At 39.1% G+C, this 22,107-nt stretch overlaps 1 protein-coding gene across 1 annotated transcript in view; it reads left to right on the top strand.

Moving 5' to 3' along the window:
• The first annotated feature begins 398 nt into the window (after positions 1 to 398).
• The window catches only part of TAMM41 (TAM41 mitochondrial translocator assembly and maintenance homolog), a 31,425-nt gene continuing 9,716 nt past the window's right edge, over positions 399 to 22,107 (top strand). The window contains exons 1-7 of the mRNA XM_080386217.1: positions 399 to 690; positions 1,982 to 2,161; positions 3,831 to 3,923; positions 8,871 to 9,021; positions 11,369 to 11,514; positions 13,694 to 13,859; positions 15,966 to 16,028. Of these exons, the coding sequence (XP_080242343.1) occupies positions 553 to 690; positions 1,982 to 2,161; positions 3,831 to 3,923; positions 8,871 to 9,021; positions 11,369 to 11,514; positions 13,694 to 13,859; positions 15,966 to 16,028 (937 nt within the window). The 5' untranslated portion in view covers positions 399 to 552. The remainder of the gene's footprint in view (positions 691 to 1,981; positions 2,162 to 3,830; positions 3,924 to 8,870; positions 9,022 to 11,368; positions 11,515 to 13,693; positions 13,860 to 15,965; positions 16,029 to 22,107) is intronic.

The raw sequence follows: 22,107 nt of genomic DNA, 5'->3' as shown, positions 1-22,107 counted from the left end.
CCTGTGTTTGTTTTAAGCGGGCCTGACGGGCCCAGCGACATCTAGATGTCCAGGTGTGAAATCTAGTCGATGAAATTCAAAATTGAAGCAATTTAAGCAATACAATTTGGCTTGGCAACGCCTCGGCCGGGAGGCGGCCTGCCAGCGCTCCCCCGGAACCCAGCACGGTGCAGGCGGCGGCCAGCGGGGAGGTGAACGGGGTCTTTGGAAAAGCCGCTGCCAGGAAGCGGAACACCGCGAGGGAACGACAGGCCTCAGCCCGCCGAGGCGTGCTGGGGGGGGCGGCACGGCCGCAGCCAGGAGCCCGGCCCGCAACGCGCCGCAGCCGCTCCCCGCCACCCCCGCGCCCCACGGCGGGAGGGAAACGCGCGGGCGGCGCCCCGAGCATGGCTGGGGCCGCCCCGCGGCGGCAAGGGCCCGCGCCGAGCAGCAGAGGGCGCTGTGCGGAGCCGCCCCCGCCCGGCTGCGGCCTGTCCGCGCTGCGCCGCCGCCTCAGCGGGTGGGCGGGGAGCGGCGGCGCGGCGGGAAGGCGGCCCGGGCCGGGCGGGCGCCATGGCGCTGCCGGTGCTGTCGAGCTCGGCGGTGAAGTTCCGGCGGGTCCTGGCGCACTTCCCTCAGGAGCTCAGCCTGGCCTTCGCCTACGGGTCCGGAGTCTTCCGGCAGGCGGGGGCCTCGGCCGGGCACGGCGAGGTGAGCGCGGCGGCCCGCTCCGGCCCGGCCCGGCCCCCCCGGGTGCCCGCAGCCGTCGCGGTGCGCGGCAGGGCGGGTGGGCCGCCGTGGCCGGGGCCTGGTGCGTTTCGGTGACCGGCGCGGAGGTGGCGAAGCGCGTTACCTGGCGCTGCCTCTGGCCCCGTGGTTGCGGCTTATGCACGGAACGGGGCGAAGCCCCCCCTAGCCCCCAGCAGGTGGCGGGTACGGGGGCGGGTCAGGCCCCCCCGCCCTGCGCCCCCCGCCTGGGCCGCCGCGCCTTGGCGGCTGCGTTCTGCAGCCTGGCCCGCCGGCCCTGCGCCAGGGGCTTGGGGAAAGCCTTTGGCCACACAAGGGGCGTTCATGGCGCTTCCTCATCGTTTGGGGGCTAAACTGCTTGGAAATAGAGCGATTTTAAAAAAAATATTTGTTCTCTGTGTGTATGTGTTTGACCTTAAAATTGTTGATCATCAACACCGAGCGTTACAGCTTACCTGTTAAGCACTCCCACAAATATGACTTTAAAAGTGTCTCATTCTCTTTTCTGAAAAGGGAAAACCAGAGGATAATCCAAATTTCAGGGCTCTAGCAGCATCGCACAAAAAAATGGGGAAAAAGGGTAGCTTACAGACTATCCTTAATGGTGTTAACTGATCAGCTAAGATGCCCCAGAGAATTAGCCGGTGACACAGGTGGGCCTGATGAATTTGAAGCGATGTCACTCCAGATTTACTTTGTTGTAGGTATGATTTGTAAACCTTCAGCCTGTCAGTGTACAGCCAGCATGCGGGCTGATTTCCTCAGGGGAGCGTTGCATACACTGTATGCTCAAGTCTTTGGAGTTTGGGTTGTTTTGTTGACAAAAGCAGGTGAATACACTAGGAGCGCACTGCCTTGCAGCCACCTCTCAGCTGCCTTCAGCTGCCCACATCTCCCAGTTCAAGCCTTGTGTATTCGCAAAGTCCTGTTTGTTAGCAGGGTAAGCCCTTAGGCAGAGCTGTGAGCGAGGAGGATCCTGTGCCCTGTTTCAGAGAGTTGAAGGTTGGTGGGTCACTTAACCAGGTAGACAGGAAGAATTTGGACCATCTCTGCTAGACTGACTAGAAAACATACGGCTTCATCAGAACATTTAGACTGTATCTGACATTAATGCTTGTGTTTTGGATTTCTATTTGTTTTTACTAGCAAAAAATGAATAGCTGAAAGTTTGATACTGTGTATATCTTAGCTTAATATGATGGAAATTGGTTGCTTCCTGACATATAAACCCCAATACTTTTTACCTTATCCACAGAACAATATGCTGGACTTTGTGTTTGCTGTTGATGATTCTGTGACCTGGCATATGATGAACTTGTTGAAGAACAGGAGTCATTATTCCTTCCTAAAAGTTTTTGGGCCAAAGCAGATAAATAGTATACAGAACTATGGAGCAGGGATTTACTACAATACTTTAGTGCCATGTAATGGTAGGGTAAGTACAAGTTGTTTGTGTGTGACGTATTGAAGTGATCAGCTCTAGGCAGATTTCTCTGCAGGAAGCAAATCTTGTAGATTGTAACTGATCCTTAACTCATGGTATCGTAAATATTTCTATATCAAAATTGTTTTGCAAACAGAGCAACTGCTTTTGCACTTTAGAAGTGGGCTAAATGTTTGGAATTTACAATTAAAGCACTTCAGAAACTGGATTTATATTCCTTGTTACTCGCTGTCTGCAGGTTTTGGTGGTTATAAAGTGTATTGTGGGGAAACGGGGCCTTAATTTCAGCAGTTGGCCTTGTAGTAGTAGCGAAGTGAGCTCTTACTGTTTGTTTGATGTAAAATGCAAATGTTTAACATAGCAAGTTGGAATGACGTCAGTGTTGTTTAATGGTTAATATCCTGACCTGTGAAGCTTGAGTGTAATTAATTCTAGGTAAGTAGTACTTGTCCGTGAAGTCCTACTCCTCCATCCATGTGTAGGCTGTGTTTGGTAAGGAGTGCAGACAGGAGTCAGGGCAGGGAAACACTGTATGTGTCTTGGTGTTGATTTTGGGTAAATTTTGCCATGTGGTAACAAACTGTATGTAGAGAAAGCAAGGTCTTTTAAGGAAGATTGGAAATTAAATAAAATGAAGGACGGTCATTGAAAAATGCCATGTGAGCAATATATACCTAACTGAAGTTTCTCAGAGCATGTGTGGTTGGGTATATGTCAGAATTCTTCACAGAAAGTTGGAGAGGTAGATAAGGTAGTTTATTATGCACCTGCTGTTTTGTTTGAAGGCATCTGTATGAGGCAAGAATTTGGGGTTTAAACCTTGCTCACTTTATGTAAAAAGGGATTTGGGATTTTATTTTAAAGACTGGTGAACTTTGCTGTGAAATTCTGTTCTTGGCTCTTTTATGTCCTTATCTCATGCTGATGTGACTCGGTTACATCACAGCCTATGGTCCTTTGTTATCCAGAAATTCTGGAGTTGTCTGCCTTGCTGTGGTGATAATCTCTGGAAACTCAGGAAGTGCAAATTGGTAACAAACTGTTGAAAGTTCATCTTTTTTCCAGATACATGAAATGAACTACAAATTCACAATTTGTTTTCTAACATCAATGACCAAAAAGCTCCGATATATACACACACACACAGAGTAATGGTATACATAAATGTCTAGGCGAGTTGTTTGTTTTAGTTCTCTTGAGTGTTTTTGATATCATAAAGGATACTGTGGATTATTCCAGCTATTGTAATGTTTGGCTGGTACAAAACTGATTGTAACCTTTCCAAAATCTTCGTATTTTAATCTTAAGAAGGTTTCTTTGGGTTTTGAAGTCTTTTGCTTTAGTGATTGATCCTGGGGTGACTTTATTTTAACTTGGATTCTAGAAGGGCTCTTAGAGCATTCCATGCATTCTACTTCTTTTTTTTTTTTCCTCGAAAGTTTGCATGTAAATAAGATTATTATTTTTTTTAACTTCCTGTGTTCATTAAAACTTGAAAATATTTTTTTACATCTAGGCTGTATCCATCCTCCATCCAGTATTGGAGGTGTGCATTCCTTAGAATTAGTGACAGTTACAGTAAGTAAGTAGTAAGTTTCATGTAGTGAAAATGGTGCAGGTGTATGGTTTTTCAAAAGCCTTTATTTTGCTTTTTTTCCAGATGATAAAATATGGTGTAATTAGCACTGATACCCTGATTGATGATTTACTTCACTGGAAAACCCTCTATGTTGCTGGACGCCTACAAAAACCGGTAACTGTTAGTCTCCTGACTTATCTGTCTTGAAATGCAGGAAATTACAGGACTGGAAAGTTATCAGTTGTTGGTATTAACTGTTAACTGTTAAGGATCTGTGTATCAGTACTGAACAAATAATCTGCCCTGATTTAGTTGTCTAATCCTAGAGGGATAATCTCTCAGAAAGGAAGTGAAATGTAGTCCTTAATGATATTCTGTGTTATGTGGGGGGAAAAAAAGGTAAGTATATTAATCACAGTTTTAAGCCTGTAGTACATAGTGAGTAACTGGACTACATTAACACAAAGTCCTTTTAATGTTAAACCTAATATTTAGCTTTTATAACAAATTGTAGGAGTCACCAAAGCTTAACACAGTTAAATAATGGAAACCTTTAAAGATGAAAGCTGCTTTGCTGTGTAGTTACTGTGTAGTTCATTGTATTGTTAGAGTATCTATAATTGACTGAATTGTGTGTTAAGCAGGTTGGTTTTTCTCCTCCATGCTTGTGTCATAAAAAATTTGAGATCTTTGCTTTCCCATGGATGCCTGACTCAGTGTGCTTTCAGCAGATGGCAGCAGTGTTAAGTTGAAAATTCTTAAGAGGGGAGAGGGTAGGAGAGAACTCTCTTCAGGTCTTAGAACAGAGGTTAATTATGCTTTTAACTAAAAATTTGGCGTTAACGGTTTGATTAGATTGTCTTGGCGTTACTGGCTTTTCTCTATCTCCAGAGGCATATTATAGTGTGACAGAGGTTAGAAGAGCTGTTACCTTTATAAAGGATGAAAACACATTGAGAAAAATAACTGAAGGAAGATTTCTGAATGTCACAAAAGTAATGAATAGCGAATATTTATTTTCAGTGTAACTGCATTTGCTGTTGCTTTGATTTATTTTAGGATTTTTCACCTTTTTAGTACATATAAATTGTGCTTCATGTCTCTGTATTAAATTCAATGAGAGTACATACTTGCACAAGAAGACAGAATCTGGTATTTTGTTTGGTTGCTAACAAGACAGCAGAGATATCTTCTGCATAGTTGTTCAATACATAAAAGAAGGAATCAGTCCGTATTATTTTCATAAAGCTTACAGGAACTTGCATTGAGTAAAGAATGCCGGTCCTTAACTAGAATTTGACTGAAAGATTACTCGGTGAATGTTTAAACTGTCTCTTCCTGTAGAATCTATATGATCACTAACTGGGATTTTGAATGTTTTACCATGTTAACCAAAAATGAACAAATTCGTTTAGATCTGTTGTACAGGTTTCAAATGTCTGCTGGTTCTGGCTTCACAACTGGTTTGATGTTTTGGTATGTATATTCTAAGTGGTAGAGATAGAAAGCTTTTTTTTACCTCCTTTAAAAATGTATAATAAGCTTCTTCTGGAGGGGACACAAGGTTAGGTTTGTTTTCTTATACACTATAATCTCTTACATACCATTTGGCATTTGTGCCAGTTCTAGACACAGCTGACTGAAGCCAGATTAATATTGTTTAGCAGTTTGTTTTGGAATTTTCTCCTCACTCTCATATAGAGGAGGAAAAGCTCAGCGCCTTTCTGGTATTCCATTACAAAGCTGTCACTCTGTGAGTGAAAGCTATCCAAGCTATTCTAGCACATGAGCTAAAACATTTGCTCTGGCTTGAAAACCTTGGCTTAATTTTCACTGGAGGTTTTGTTTCTGTTATAAACTGGTTGCCTTGACCAAGTAATCTTTCCAGAATGTTTGGCAGAATAGATGGGAGTTTGGAATTGCCACTTAGAAATGCTAGCTTTTCTTCCCAGGCTTCTTTGTTTGTATTAAAAGTTTATTGGCTTTTCATCTTACATGAGGCTTGTAACATTGATTAGCTAAATTCCCATTTAACTGTATTAAAAAATTGATTAAACTTATGACAGGTTTCCTGGAGAAAAAAAAAAGAAAAAAAAAAAGAAAAATGCTGCTGTACCTAAAAAGTAAAAGAAATAAGCACAGGTGACACATAGTTTGTTTTCAGAGGAACAAGATTTTTAAAAAGCATCTGAAGTGTTACTGAATTCTTGTTAAACATAGAGTGTAAATAATTGCTTTAGTGTAAGCAGCTATATTTACTGTTGTTCTGGAGAAACTATTAAGAGAAGGAAGTGTTTAATAAATTAAAGTGAGGTGAGAGAGAGAGGAGTATGAATAGTATATAGAAATATCTTATACTTTTTAGAGAGGTCTTGGGAGGTTTAGGGTTTTTATATTATAAAAATTGCCCTAAAGAGTGACAGAGCGTGTTATTTGTTTACAGATTTTTTCTATTGTCCAAATCTGTTAGAACATTTTTTGAAAAAGAATGGAAAAATCCTCTTATAGTGATATTTAGCAGTGTGGTTGTGGCTAAATGGTAAACTGGAATAGTGCTTTTGACACCTCTCATTTCATGAGATTTTCTTTGTGTGTTTTGTTTTTCTGGAAAAATCGTTGTTTAGACATGCCTGCAGTTTTTTGTGTATGAGTTTCCTATCAGTGACGGTAGTACATTTCCTATTTTAAACTGCTGTGGTGACTGGGGGTCATGCTTATTTATAAAACTGGATATATCCCTCATTTAAAATATTTAATGATTTAAAAGTCTCTACTGTTAGTTAACTGAATTCTCTGTGTACCATAAAACCAGAATAAAGTGGCTGCTTCTTTCCCCCTTATGTGATATGGTACGGTGAATAGTTCTGACAATAAGTTCTCTGTACTGTCTAGAAGCTGTCCTTAACTCCGGTGGTCTTTCAGATTTACCCCAAATATTGGCATTCATCTTTGTCATACCTGGGTGATAAATACCGCACTCCATCTTCTGGGAGATTTCTAGCTACCTGAGCTGTTTAACATGTGTTCATGAATAGGATCACTACTGCAGTGTTTCACGCGTTCAGATATTGAAGCCTAGCATGTTATTTCCCTTTGAAAAAATACTAGGTTATGTTAGGGAGTATTTTTAGCGAAGGAAGAGATTATTCCTTTTACTTCACTAAAGCAAGTCTATGGCCTTCCATGAGGAGGAATAGCATCTCTACAGAGTTTCGCATTTTAAAAGGCTGTAACATGTTTCTTAAAACATGTCCGTAAGTTGCTGTTATTTTCAGGGCTAGCCTAAGGTTTTAGCAGTTTGTGTGACTGCTTGGAGTGCCACAGAGTTGTTCCTTCTGTCTTTCCTTAGAGTTTCCCTGTAGCAGCAAGTTATGAAAGTACCTATGAGTGAATTAGTTGGTGAGATTTCAAATATTACTTTATCCTCCTGGTGAGCCTGTCTTGTTCATTGGACCTTATATGAGCAAGTCTGTATGCATTCAGTGAACTTCTCCCATGGTTTTCAAGGAAATAAAATTTAGTCTGGGCAGATCATGTATTGCATGTTAGTATGTGTTATCATTCTCTTTCATTCTGATGCTAAAAAATACAATGTAATTTGCAGGAGAAGTTAGGAGGAATTCTGAAATGTTCATTTGTACAGTGAACTTGATTTTTAAAATTAAAATCATGGGAGGGAAAACATCCTCCAAAAATCCACCCTGGACCATTTCCAGACTATTGTATAGATTTGACGTTAAGCAAACCCATGCTTTACTGTAGAATGATTAAAACAAGCAGCCTGTATACTGTTGCAATCACCATCTTATAAAAATGAGATATTGTTCTAGTTTTATCCCCCTTAAAGATTTCACCATAATTAAAAAGTATGTTCAGAATATAGTACCGGCCAGCCATGACATTGCTTTGTCGATGTCCTTTCTATAAGAAAAATCTAGTGTAGCAGAGAAGTCTGATTCTCATACTTTCTTTACTGAATCTAGGTTCAGTTGCTTTTTGGGTTTTTTTAATTCATTAACAGAGTGTTTACATTCCTGAGGGAAAATACTTATTTGAAAGGGTACCTTAGCTGTCTGAGGTTATATGTGGGGGCAGAATTTCAAGTAATACTGCAACTCATTTTATGTGAATGGGCTTTTGGGAAGAAAAAGCAAGTTGTATGCATTTGTTTATAACTGCCAGTGGTTTGCATTTTAAGCTATTTTAGAGTAAACAAATATTAAGAAGCTGTGCTTTATAAGCAAGACAGTATTGCTTAACCAGGACACTTGAAAAAGATGGAAACTCACAACAAGCAGGTATTCTTGGGAGAGTTGTTTCTGAAACCATAGCCATCTTGTAAACCAGGCTGTTTATCTGTACAGAAACATCTGTAATTAGATGTTTCTATATTCAGTTCTTACTGAAGATCTGCTTTTTATTCCAGTATATTTCCATATCCTGGGTGACTGGATGCTATAGTTGGTCTTGAACAGTTTGAATGTTTCCTTAAAATGTTTTCCTTTGTGGCACGTAGAAGCACTCAACTTCAGTGATCTGCTCTTCATGTATATATGAAGTTCCCATTGAATTCACATTCTGTTCATGCAACTTGCAAAATAAAGCCATGCTTCTAGGAGGGAACTGATGTCTAAGAAACTACTTGAAGCACATGATAAGAGTCCTCTACTTAAGAAAACAAAACAAAAACAAAATACCTCTTTTTCTGCTATTCCTTTCTCTTTCAGTGTGATGGTGGTCTTTTTTTTTTTTTCCCCCCTTACTGCATAATCACATATGAAGTATTTCTGTTGATGCATTCATATTTACTGTTTTGATTAATTCTAAATTTATGAATATGATGAGGTGAATACCTCTTCAGAGATCAATTAAGGTCTATTGCTTATAGCAGTTCCAAATGTGTGTTTGTAAAAATAGCCTTTTGTTCTTAGAAGGACATTCCCCTCTTTCCCACTGTGGAAGCAAAGAGGGACACTCTAGTCTTTATTGTACTGTAATAATAGGATCTAATCTTAAATACATTTCTTAGTTTTCAAGCTGGATTGAATAACACTTCTAGTTCTGTCTTCAGTAGCGCTTCCCTGACTCTGCTTTTTTGCTTCCCTGACTCTGCTTTTTCAGGTGAAAATACTGACTCAGAATGAGAATAGCAAGCTGCAAGCTGCCCTTGTTAGCAATCTGAAGAGCGCAGTCACAGCAGCCTTCCTCATGTTACCAGAAAGCTTCTCTGAAGAAGACCTCTATATGCAGATTGCAGGACTTTCCTATTCTGGTTAGTATATGGTGTCTGAAGTCGCTGAGGGGAAAAGCTGTAGTTGGAGCTGTTGTACCACAGTAGGAAGTCTAATGTACAATAAGTCATCTGCTTCTTCCTTTGGGCCTGCATGGTTGCATGCTTCAGCAACTGCACTTTAATGCTGTGTTAAATAATGGCTTACAAGCACTAATTGTGCTTATTCACAGAAAATAAGAACAGGTACATACGCAAAACTTCTTATACCTGCTTGATGTATGAACAGCTAAGTATGCGTGATTGAATAGGGTGAAATAATGTGGGTTGGTTTTTTTTTGTTTGTGTGGATTGTATTTTAGTTTTAATATTTCAAAACCTTGGGAAAACATTTTCCTTTCTGTCCTCAGTATAATGTTGATTCACCTGATAGTCTGACCCATACTTTATTATTACTTTATTATTTCTTACTTTTTGAGTGTGCTGTGTTTAAGGTTCTTGTTTAGTTAACTGAAAGATGTACATGTACGTCTTCAGTATACATTTAATGCTCGCCTCCTGGTTGGTATTTGTTGCCTTTTTTTTTTTTTTTTTTTTTTGTAAGAGAATTTTTCCTTTATTTAGGAAACTGATATGAATTGTTATGGGGTGGGAAAAATGAAGAAATTACTCCAAATGACTCTTCAATACAAGATTTAATTGTTACAATTTAATTCGGTATTGCTTTTGAAATGTTGATATCCTTAACAAAATCACTATGAACAACTTAGGTTGGAGTTGTACTTTATACAACACTTGCTTTGTTCATACAGAAATGCAAGTTTGACTTGTAAAAAACAAACAAAACCCCCCACAAAACCACAGGTAGGTGGGCAGGTAGGGTTTATAAACTGCAGCTTGGTTCTACTGAGGGATGTTACTGTTTTTTACGTAGTTCTCTGGTCAGTTTAGATTGCAACTTGTTCAGCTTTTCCTTAGCAATTTTTTCCTGAATTTGTTACCTGTTTGAAAGCGACAGCAAAGAGGGTACTGACAGTGGGGTGGCCAGGGGTTGCTAACCGGGGCGTTTGCTGCAGGGCTGCATATCTAACACCTGAAGCCCATCCAGGAATGTCCCTGGATGCTTGGTGAGCACGAGTGACCAGGATACTTTTTTATATATGCTTTGAAACAGTGCAATTAACCAAAAATGTGGGAGATCATTTACTGTGCTGTAAGATGTTGAAATTGGCTCTGGTGTGTGAACAAAGCTAAAGCAGGAAGACTTCCAGTTGGGAATGTTCAAGAAAAAGGCTGTTAATTACATATTTGTGGATACTTTTTTGCTGCCATTTTGTTAAGTCTTTCAGAAGCTATACTAGTAGACAAAATCGATTTTGTGTTACTCTAATCAGTCTCCTTGGAGACTGCTGAAAAGAGTTGTTCATAGTTTAATTTGGAAAATGTTTATCCTTTTATTTTTTTATGCATTTTTTTGAGAGCAGTGAGTCAGTATCATTTATATGGGAAGCATTTGTTTTGTGGCTTGGCATAAATTGCAGTAAACTATGTAATACTAACAAGTTGCCACCTTGTAACAACATTTATCTCCTGAATGTGGGAAGTCGGAAAATAGATTGATTCAGGATTTTGTTTGTTGATATGTGCTGCACTAAGCAGCCAAACTCCTGGTTGGTAACCTTGGAAGCTACCGGGGTAGTACCTAATAAAGGCAGATGAATGCTCATTACAGCTGGGCTGTCTTTCCACTTATTCTCTTTGAAACCTTTCAGTCATGTATCATAAAAGAAAGTGTAAAGGTCAGTAGTGTAACAGCAATGTTACCAAGAGTAGCTTTTTGAAACTACTAACAAATTACATGGGTAAGAGGAAAAGATGATACTGTGATGTTACCATGACTGGCATTAGCTGTACTTCAGGTACTGCCCTTTGAAGTGCATAGACAATGCAAATTATTTTTCAGTATTGGAAAATTGAAGGTTATTTGTTTCTGGATACAAAGTGTTTGAGCTGGTCAGTTTGTTTAGTAATCTGTTGAAATAGATGTATGGTGGCAAAAAATATAACTGTTACTGCTGCTTTCAAGGCTGAACTTGACAGCGGAATATTTTTGTTTTCAGAGTGAAAATATGGGCACATGGGTCGATGACATTACAGCATATCAGAGGCTAAATAACAATTCCGTATCTTATTTTCTGTGCTGGAAGCTATTTGAATAGTATTTTTTGACTGTTAGGTGGTGAACCTTATTATGGATTATATAGGCGTTGGTGGAATTGGAGAATAAAGTTTTAGATGACAACTTTTTACTATGTTGGTTTCTGTTGTATTCTCCTTCAAGTTTTCAGTTTTCTCCTAATGAATTAACTCTTTCTCTTTTCTTTACTAGGTGATTTTAGAATGGTAATAGGAGAAGACAGATTGAAAGTGCAGAACATAGTGAAACCTAATGTTCCCCATTTTCAGAAGCTGTACAGTAACATATTACAGGACTGCCCTCAAGTGGTGTATAAGCACCATCTGGGAAGGCTAGAGGCAAGTGTTCTTCAAAATATTTTTAAAACAAGCAAGTGGAAGTGCTTTATCACATTGACAGACGGCAAGAATTATGCCATACGCTAAGGAGAGCAATTGTAGTTACTGTACTTGCTATTTGTTATGTTTCTGTTGAGTTAATTCTGCAACCAGGAAACTTGCCTTAAATACCGGTCTCTGCATATGTAGTAACTATTGTTCATTTTCTTTGAGTATGGGCACAGAACTAGAGACATAGCATGGGAACAAGAGAAGATAATTTTAAAATGTGTGTTCTAATGACTACCATATGGAAACAACAGCCTAGGAAGTGAAGAATAAACATATGGTTTGTGTTAAAAAGATTAGGCTGTAACTTAGAGGTGCAACTTTCTGCAATCAAAAACTGCATCTGACAAAAGAAAAAACACCCTAGGGTGCTAGTTATGAAGATCAGTTAACTAAACCCAAAAAAGATGCTGGCATAATCTTTAAATACACATACTAACACAATTTTTCTCCTGGTATTGAGAAATGAGTATTCAAAATGACCAGTATCTTGAATCCCATCTCTCTGGAGAAAGATGCCACAGTCAGGGGTCCAATAGCAATTTTTCTTCTTGTAGTCTGCATGTCCGTGAGTGGAGTATTAAGCGTGATGCGCATTTCAACATGAAGTTACAAATAACATGGGTTGTCCCATGGACATGGCTGTCTCTTTATCCTCAGGTCACCTTGGTAATTATCTCACAAATGCCTCCTTTTAGGACAGGTCTTTGTTAGAAACTGAAGTACAGGTAGATAGAAGCTTGAGTACAGTAAACAATTTTACTGCAACGTTTTGGATTACAGCGTATCCAGATCTGTATACTGCAGCTGTCTCCATGTTTTCTTATAAATGTGTTTTTGAACAGTTTAGTGGAACAAGTGTTTAAATGAATTTTGGAAAGAATGAGTAATGCTTTCTCCAAGAAAATGGCTAGGTAGAATAATACTCCCTGTTATGTTTCCTTTAAAGAAATCCTGGTAGCATACTACAAGTACGTTGTTGGATAATAAATCTGTTCGTAATTCCATAATAGTCTTCAAAGCTATTGATAAAATGCCATCATTTTACAGTTGATTTTGAGCAGAGTGTTTTAAGACTTTATTCCTCACGCTTTGGTCTGGCTATTGGCAGTTACTCCCCAGATTGAAGAGGATAACTGCTATTGAGAGTGCTGTTTAATGCAGAATAGAAACCCCTCCTCCAAGGGTATGTTTTCAGAGTTACAGAGAAAATTCTTTCTTAAAAGATTCCTCAAAAACAATTGAAGGCAGACACTAGTTCTTACAGTTCTGGTTCAGGCGTGGATTCCTCCCACATAATGTTAAGAGCCTGCTCATTGTCGGCTCCCTCTGTAGTCAGTGGGTGATTCATCTGGATATCATTTTCTCCCCATTGACTAAAGGGAGTGTATAGGGCAGCTAGACTCCTGCCTGATGTCTCCATGAACTGTGTAAAAAGTTGTGTGGGAGGAATTGTGCTCTTCATATTTTCCTCCGGTTTTGGACAGATCTGCTCCATTATGTGTTTTTCAGAATTTGTGCTTACATTTTGTATAAATCTGTACAGGTCTGCATGTTGGTGGTGTTGTATTCAGAAAAGGGTCATTGAATTTCTGATTTAGATTGGAAAATGTGGAATGGATGTTTCCTTCAAATTATACAAACCAGATGTGCTTTGAGTTTAAAGCAGAGAAAATGTTTTTCAAACTAAACTTGAAATGTCTGTGTATAGTTTGATTATATTCAGGCAGAAGAAACTGAGCTAATTGGTCTTTTGGGAACTTTTTTTTTTTTTCATTGTAGTGTACTTATGTTTCCAAAGGAAATTGGATAGAGCAGAAATGATACAGTTTCAATGAAAAGTTGCTTGCAGAGGCAGCAAGATCATGTGTGTGGATTAGTCTTCCCTTGGATAAAAATTAACATCTTTGCACTGAGTTACTCTTCAGGTTCCGAACTGAGATACTGCATTTCCCAGTGTTTGGGAAGTTTTCGTTAGCATTGTCAATGACTCTTACAAGTGAAATAGATGGTGTTCTTTGAGATATTTATCAGAGGTCACAGATAGCCAAAAGACTTTTCTGACTTCTTTGAAGAAGATAACTTTGTTTACACTGAATGTTTTTACTGTCTTACGTTTTATAACATTCAGATTGATAAAAGTCCGGAAGGTCAATTTACACAACTAATGGCTTTGCCAAGGACTCTGCAACAAAAGATAACATCTCTGGTAGACCCTCCTGGAAAAAACAGAGATGTGGAAGAAATTTTACTGCAAGTTGCCCATGACCCTGACTGTGGATTTGTGGTGCATCAAGGTAGGCCTGAATCCGTGTCTGTAATCTCCTTCAAGACATGATAGGTACACAGATTTATTGTATATGTTGTTCTAATTCAGAGGGTGATTGAGAGATGGACAAAGAAAATGAGATTAATCTTGAGATACATTCCTAAAAACATAGGTTTGGGTGTGTGTGATTGCAGATGGGTTATCTGAAATACCAGCAAATAGCATTCTTACTGAATGAAGTCCTGAAATAAGTAGTCTTTAGGAATTAGCGTGGCCTGCTTAGACCATCTAACTCTATTTGGGATGCGTACATCTTCAGGATTTCATTGGCTGGCATAACTTCATCTAAATACTAAGCTATATATCCTACCAGAGGTACATTGCAATGCTAAGTTAATTTTCTGGCTTGCTGACTTTACCCTTCCCAGTCATCGCAGTTAGTCCAGATACGTGAGCTCCAGCAGAGAACTCAAGCTTTGACAAAAAAGATTGAGGTGCTTCTCATCATCACAACTTCTCTGAGGCAAGATAATGTTGTATGAACAAGTTAAACCTAATGCTGCAGTCATCAATGTTTTATTATGCTGCAGGAAAATCAGAATGTTTAGTACTTCAAGAGTCCTTGACATCTTTATGGAACATGACACATCTTCGTTCTGGGTAGCCAAGTTTGTAAGCTGCTTGAGCACAGCAAAAACTCCCCAGGTGCCTGACAGCCACTAGACATTAGACAACAGCTGAGGGAGCTCTTACACTGATTTCTGTTTGAGGAAATAACGCTCCTGAGAGTTGCAGTTCTCCATTGACACCATAGAGTGAAATGCATGTGGGCATTAAGGTGTCTGGCTTCTTTCATGTCAGTCTGTGGCAGTTTCTCTGTTACTGTGGCTGGACTGCAACAGTAATGTGACAACAGCTGAATCTGGGAGCAGGAGTTGCAGTGTTGTGAGCTGCATATAATTTTAGAGCTCAGTCATCCACCCTGAGCTAATTAAACTTGCAGTTGTATTTATGCAGGGTATTGCAGGCATGGCTGTGACTGTGGACTGTGCAGTGGTGCAGCAGTTCAGTATCAAAACCTTGGATAGACCTCATCTTCTTGAGACAAGCAGTTTATACTCTTAAATCAAAACCCCTCTTTCACTTTTGTGGCCAAAAGGTTTTTCTAATTCAAGAATCTAGGTAAAGGACAGGACAAGCCCGCTGGTAATCCTACAAGACAAAGCTGACGACTCCAGCTGAATTGTATTGTCCTTAGGCATTTTACTAGCTCAACATGATTTGTTTCCTTCCCTTCCCTACCCCCCCAAATTATTTTCTGATATTGTACCCCACTTACTTATTAATGGATCTCCCTAAGCTTTGTTCTTTGTTATAGAAGTAGCTTTGAAAGAATAATTTAAAAATAATATTTGAAACTATATTCTACATTCTAGTTAATGTTGAAGAGTTTTCAGTTTGGAAGGCTAAATCTGGGGCTGCTGCATTGCTACATTTTGAAGTATTTAGTAATGTACAGTAGTTTTGTTCTGCACATATCAGTATGCTTTTATATATGTGTGTTAGAACAGATAAAACTTAATACTTTTCAAAAAAACTTTCATGTTCTATATACTATTCCATTAATACCTGAGAACCAGTGGAAACTGAGAATTGAATGTGCCACAGTGCAAAGTGGTAAATAAGCCTTATTTCCAAAAGCTGATAATTTTAAAAAGCCAAACAGTGCACAATATAGCCATCTCTACTTGATCAGAGGAAGTACAAATCCCAATTTCATACTGAAGTAAACAATATGTATAATTTGTTCTGCTCTAGAAATTAATATACCAGCACTTAGATGAAACAACTCTGAATACTTTGTGACTAATCATCGTAGTAGAGAAATAATCAGGGCACTAATTTCATCAGTTCCTACTGGTTGTTATCCATTTTAATATTGATTTGGGTTTTTTTCTGTATGTTATATATAAAATAAGTTAAAAAAGCTTAAAGAGTATTTTCAATTAGTATGACAAAGCAGAACAGAAACAAACTTTCTCTACTTAAGCATACGTTTTAGTTTCAGGCTGGCATGATTGTATAACTGGAAAAATATGTAACTTTTAACATCTGTGTGCTTTTCTATCTGCAGGCATTTCAGGAATTGTGAGATCTTCCAGTATAGTGCAGACTGCTAAAACCATACTAACAGCTGGTAAGAATGTGTGTGGTTTCTATCAACATAGGCCTTGTGATTTCACAAAGTAAAAAATACAGGGCCCAAGACTGTCTTCTACAAGAGTTCAAAGAATAAACTTTTCGGGTGTCTAATTGAAAGCCCCTGGAAAATCTAAGTAGTATTTAAAGCAGAAGCTTGATATAAGTATTGAGAAATTGTATGATGCTGAAAGGAATTGGAGTCTACTTGACTCTTAAACAAACACCCACAACACCCAAAAGTAACAAAAAAACAGCTTCTGACTTCAATTTCATTTTCCCACGTGGCTGATATACACTAGTTCTGCTCTTGTTGTATTAAAAAATGGAAAAAAATTACTCTAGAGTTCACTCTGGGTTTCTACATGTGAGTGGGATCCCTAAATGATTGGTACATAGTATTGTTGTGTTATGTAGGCTATAACCTCATAATCTACATTTCATGATAAAATAAAAGAGAGAATGACTTTTGAGGGAGAAAACTTTGACAGGATCTGATGTTTTTGTCAGACTTGGAAGACAGGTGTGTATTTGAAGACATGTATTCTAAATTGAGCGTATACTTGGTGAGCGTTGGCTGTTACTGTAACTCTCATGCTTCAAATTTAGTTACTTTGGAAAAAGAGTTGTGTATTACAAAGTGAACGTGAGAGAAGGTGTAGAAGGGGGAAAAAAAAAAGCCTTGCTTGTGTACAAATATGGGAAAAGTAGGGTTGCTTTTCAGCTATGATCGTCAGCTATCATTGATATAACTGAATGAAAGTTAGTGCCAGTTACATAGCTGGAGCTTCATCCTGTTTTCTGAGTTCTGGAATAAATCTAATTTTAAGGTGAGGTGATTTTTACATTTTAAAAAGCTGAAAACCCTGTGGCTTGATTTAAAAGAAAGACTTAAGACCTGAGCCTTTACTGCCTTAAAACTCTGATAAGGAGATAGTCTTAATTCCTGCAAAATCAAAAAGCCTTGCTGCTTGCATGCATGCAGTTGCTCAAATAATTTTCTGAACTTGTCCATACCTATTCCTAATTCTATATAAAAGTAATTATATACAAAGGGTACCATTGCTGGTTTCAAAAGCAGCTGTGTTGTTTCCTACTGAGCAATCCTTATCCAGACTGCTACAGCTGCTGTTCCCTTCCCATTCAGTACTAAAGTTGGTGGCTCCACGTTAGACTTCCTACCTCTTGTAAAGAAACACAAGTTGCAGTGTTCAGGACCATTAGTGGTCTGATGGGTAAAATAAGCAGGAACAATTGTACTTTTATATGCTTCTATTAAGTCTAATTCTATTAACTGGAGCAAGGCCGACAAAGCTATTGCCTAACTTTGTTTAGTAGTGGGAGGAGACTAAGGACATAACTCCATCTGAGAGAAGCAAACTGGTTTTAGACGAGTTAAGCATATTGCAGGTATTAGTTTATAATGGAAGCTTTCCAGCCAAATAGGTGTTTTTCTTCTAGGGTTTGTTGTCAAAATTACCTGCTAGTGGGTCAAGACTTCTTGTTTTGTAACATTCCTCTTTTAGAAAAATCAGCCGGTAACCTATCTATTTCTAAATCTACAGAGAGTAGATTTTGTAGAGTGAAATAATTGGAGGGGAGGGGTCAAAGACAGTGTTCTCATGTTAAATTCAGTGCTTCTGAAAAAGATAGCAGCCTGACTGATCATGAAGCAAAGCTGTTTGTGTGTATGAATAAAAATAATAATAAAAAAAGTAGTTAAGCTTTGTCAGATTATTTATGCTCCTCTTCTGTCTGTTCTGACAAACAGAAAATGACCTCCGGGGATTCTTAGCTCCTTTTGTGTATCATGCAGTAAATCACTTTACAGCCTACATTGTTACTAGGACTTTTGGGGGGTCCTAATGCATATTTTAGTAGGACTTCTGGGTTTTACTGTGTTTTCTGTTTTATACACCTGAAACAATTGTGAAATGCCTTTTCTTTCCTTTCTCTTGACGGCTTTTCGGTTTACATATAGTGGTGCTTTTTTCCCCCCTTTAAAACAAACTCTAGTTGTCTTCTATCCAGCCAGTTAGAGTTACACTTGTATTTAAAACCTGGGTTTTTTCTACTTGTGCTTTTAGTGTTGAAAATGTTTTTTTTTGTGGTTTGATTCAGGTAGAACAAAGAAATTGTAATTCTTTGCCTCAAACACAAGTCAAATTTGAGCAAGGAGGCTTGGGAGAGTTTAGTTTTCTTTCTTTTAGCATAATTTAGTTTGGTTTAATTTAACCATATGTATGTACTTGTGCCAGAATCCAGCCAAAACCATTAGCAACAGAATTCAGGATTGATCTTTTTGGGTTACTCACAGATGATATGCTGAAGGGAAATGAGTTCGATTTGGAAAAGGACAGTTTCTGGCACTTTCTAACCTCTGAATGTTGTTTAATGAATGCAAAGCTTGCCTGTAGAGCTAAGCTTCCTGAGCAGTGTTGTGCAGGCCACCCTGGCTGCAGAGGGGGAGTCCTGCTGCTTCAGCTGGGACCAGGAGCATCCCTGTAGTTGTGCCCTGCACAGTGAATGTTGCCTCACTGGCTAGTGCAGGCACAGCCCTGCTTACTGACAGCCTGGGGGGGCTTACCAGAGCACCACCAGGCTGGCTCGCTGAAGATGGACAGAAGCACAGAAATAGTATTTTTGTAATAAAAACCTGTGTTGTAGTGCATGTTAAAGAAGCAATTAAATTTAACTGGCTGAGATGTGAGCTCAGTCTTTTTCAGATACAATGTTTGCATGATCTTCAGTGATCATCCCTGGAATTTAGGAGGGATGGTCTTCCATGGGTTTCAGAGTTAGTTGAAGCCTTTTGCCTGATTTTTTTTATATACACTTGCCTCCAAACATTTATGATTGAGTTTACATTAAATCTTGCTGATCTTGTAATGAAGGTTTTCTCCCAGTCATTTTCTTAATTTAAGAAGCTTATCACTAGGAGGCAGGCATTAGTGCTTGTCACCTTACTTTGCCATTTCTTGGGGTTCTTGCCAGCTGATACTCATATAGGTACATAATGTACACAGACAAAATATTGTGACTCCTACATTGAAAGTATTTGCTTGACTCAGGCAAGGAATGTGTATTACAGGAAAGTGTTGAGCTTTTAAATTTAATCCCTTAGGATGCTGTATTTGTTTCTTCATTCTTTAACCAAATCTTGTCCAATATTTTTGTTTTGTTTTGTTCCCCTAAGACCTATTTTCATACTTTCTAGTAGAGCCTTTAGGAACAGTGTTGTGGTTCTGTTCTTCTACAGTGCTTACGTTAAGAATAGTAGCTAAACCAAGAGAATTATGAAAGAGGTTCATGAAATCAGTGGCTCCGTTAAATGAGCTCTGACTATTTTTTCTTGTTATTCTTAGTAACTGTACGAGTATATTTGTCCTATATTTGTCTGCTTGCAAAATAATTAATTTTCATTACATAGCCACCATTCTTTTTGAAATGTAATGGGGGACACAAAATTATTTCCTTGGGCAATTGTTTTATTTTAACAACAACAACAAAAAATGAAATGCCTACTCTGGTCTGTAGCATGGTAGTCCAATGCACAGCATGTTTCTAAATTAAATGTTAAATCAGGAATAGTCGCTGCTGAGATGGCATGCTGTATATTAACATCATTGGCAAGGAGCACAAGCAAAATAAAGAATTTCAACCCGTTTAAGAGAACTTTTCATCTTTCTCTGCCAGTGTGGTTTTAAAGTTGAGCTCAAGCTCTGTGTTTTTGTTTGTTGTTAAATGCCCTATTGAGTTTCTGAAAATGTGCCTATGTATTTCTTCAAGTCTGTGGTGAGATTGCCTCTCTGTTTCCCATTAGAGATGGCACCATCATTTGATTTGTCTTCCCACATAGCCAGAGTCTGCATGGTCTTTGGGAACTAACTCCAAAGTTCTTATATTTAGCTCCTCTGAAGGAGATGCTGATATTTTTTCAGCTTAGATTTCTTCTTCACATCTTACTAGAGGAATGATGCAAGCCTTGAAAATTTCTTATAAATAACATACTATGAATTAAATAATCAGGTGAAGTGATTGTTCAGGATACTTCTAAAGCAGCACAACTGCTTGTAGCTGCTCTGAATAACCTCTGTTTTCTTAGAATTGGGATATTAGTATACTGTGTCTTCAAGGGTTTGTTGGGGGTGGGTTTTTTGACTATAAGGAACAGCTTTACATAGAAAATATTCTGGGTATTTGCGATAACTGCTGTCTTCATCAGCTGCCTGGGCAGATAACTGCGCACCACTGCATTTGACTGTAAATATGTGCAAAATGTTTGCATGTGTCTGTGCACGATACACTAGCAATATAGAACTATTTGCCTCCACATGACAGCTCTTTGGCAGTATATGCATTAGTCTTTCTTTTCAAAAGGAAATAAAAAATACTACAGCCAGGCATATCTACCAGGAAACTTTGGGGGACTTACAGCCAAATTACTATCTTACAACACTAACACTTCCAAAAAACGAAACGTGGATCATTAAGTAAAACCAGATAGAACTTATGTTTACACTGAAATTTTGTGGTCTTGATTCCATGTGCGTTAGGTCTTTGTTCTGTATCATTTAGTGGAAAAATCTGAAAGGGAGGTGGAACCACCAAGTCATAGATTCATAGCTAAAGTAGAAAGACATTTTCATGTGGTCCAACTGCTTCAGATTCTGAGACTGAGCCATAATTACAACCATTAACTTTTACTACAGATGTGACTCATCACCCTGAGGGCTGCTTTAAGAAACCAGCTGTATGTATAAACCTGTATTTTGCTTTGTAGCATGATGTGCTGGGGCAGAAATGTAAGCATCTTATTACATAAGGCTCTAGTGGGTGGAGTTCAGCAGAGTGCTCCCTGCAGGGGGAACATATGAAGGAGAAAGATCTCTTTATGTTGAGCTGCTGCAAGAAGCAGAGTAAGTTGGCAAGCTGATAGAACAAGCTGACTTGCAGGCTGCAGTGCCAGCGCAGTTAATTACGGTCCTGCAGGGCTGTATCAGCTGTGTTACTGTTGGTTTGCCACATGCTGTACTGCGCTTCCAGAAGTACACTGACTTCATCGGAATGGCAGGACAACATCGATTCTGGCAGAGCAATTTCAGTATCTGAGGGGCTGTACCCTGGAAGCATAGTGCCTAGGAGATTGGACAGTAATTTCCAAAGTTGTATAGTTACATAGTTTTGACTTTGGAGATTGGAACTGCTTCTTTCATGTATGGGCTATGCCTGAGTCTGGCCTTGTTATGCAACTGGAATGCTTATACTGTGTGCAGTTTTAAGGCAGCTATGTGAGGTGCTTCAGAATTTACATGATTATTTACTTGTTATTTGAGATGCTGCAAAGAAAGGCCCATCATGACTTCATTAGTGTGCTTGCTTTTAGCAAAAACCTATTAAATATAGAAAAGTTGAGCTTACATGTGGGATCCACATGGTTTTGTAAGTTGAAAATACATGTATGGATGATTCCTTACAAAAGGTAAATTTGAGTTTATTGAAATTGCAGTTAGAGACACAAGAAGTGCAAAACTGATTATATACAGCATATTTGTTACGATAAGCTTTTTAGTTGCCATCACATTCCTTCGGAAATAGAGCATGCATTTTTCCTTATTACTCCATACTTATTTGACTTGTGACTCTAAGCTGCCAATACCGAATGCATCTTTCACTTATTTTATCTTTATGTGATTACTTTCCATGGTCTTTTCGCAATCAAGTATTATCGTACCCTTTTTTTTTCCAAAAAAAAAGCAGTCCAATGCAGTAGATGGCTAAACCTGGGTCTGAGTTGCTCATCTTTCCTTGTGTTTTGGTGTGTGTTACTGTGTGACTTTTGGCTAAGTTGTTGTGGTTTAATCCCAGTTAGCAACTGAGTCCCACGCAGCCGCTCATTCACCACCACCACCTCCCCCCACCCCCCACTGTGGGATGGGGGAGAGAACTGGAAGATAAACAAGAGAAAACACGTGGGTTGAGATAAAGATGGTCTAATAGGTAAAGCAAAATCCATGCGCACAAGCAAAGCAGAACGAAACAAGGAGTTAGCTGCTTCCCATCGGCAGGCAGGTGTT

The sequence above is a fragment of the Falco punctatus genome, assembly GCF_963210335.1.
Source record: "Falco punctatus genome assembly, chromosome: 4".
Lineage (NCBI taxonomy): Eukaryota > Metazoa > Chordata > Aves > Falconiformes > Falconidae > Falco > Falco punctatus.
The sequence above is the reverse complement of the archived record's forward strand: the minus strand, read 5'-3'. Positions and strand labels throughout refer to the sequence as shown.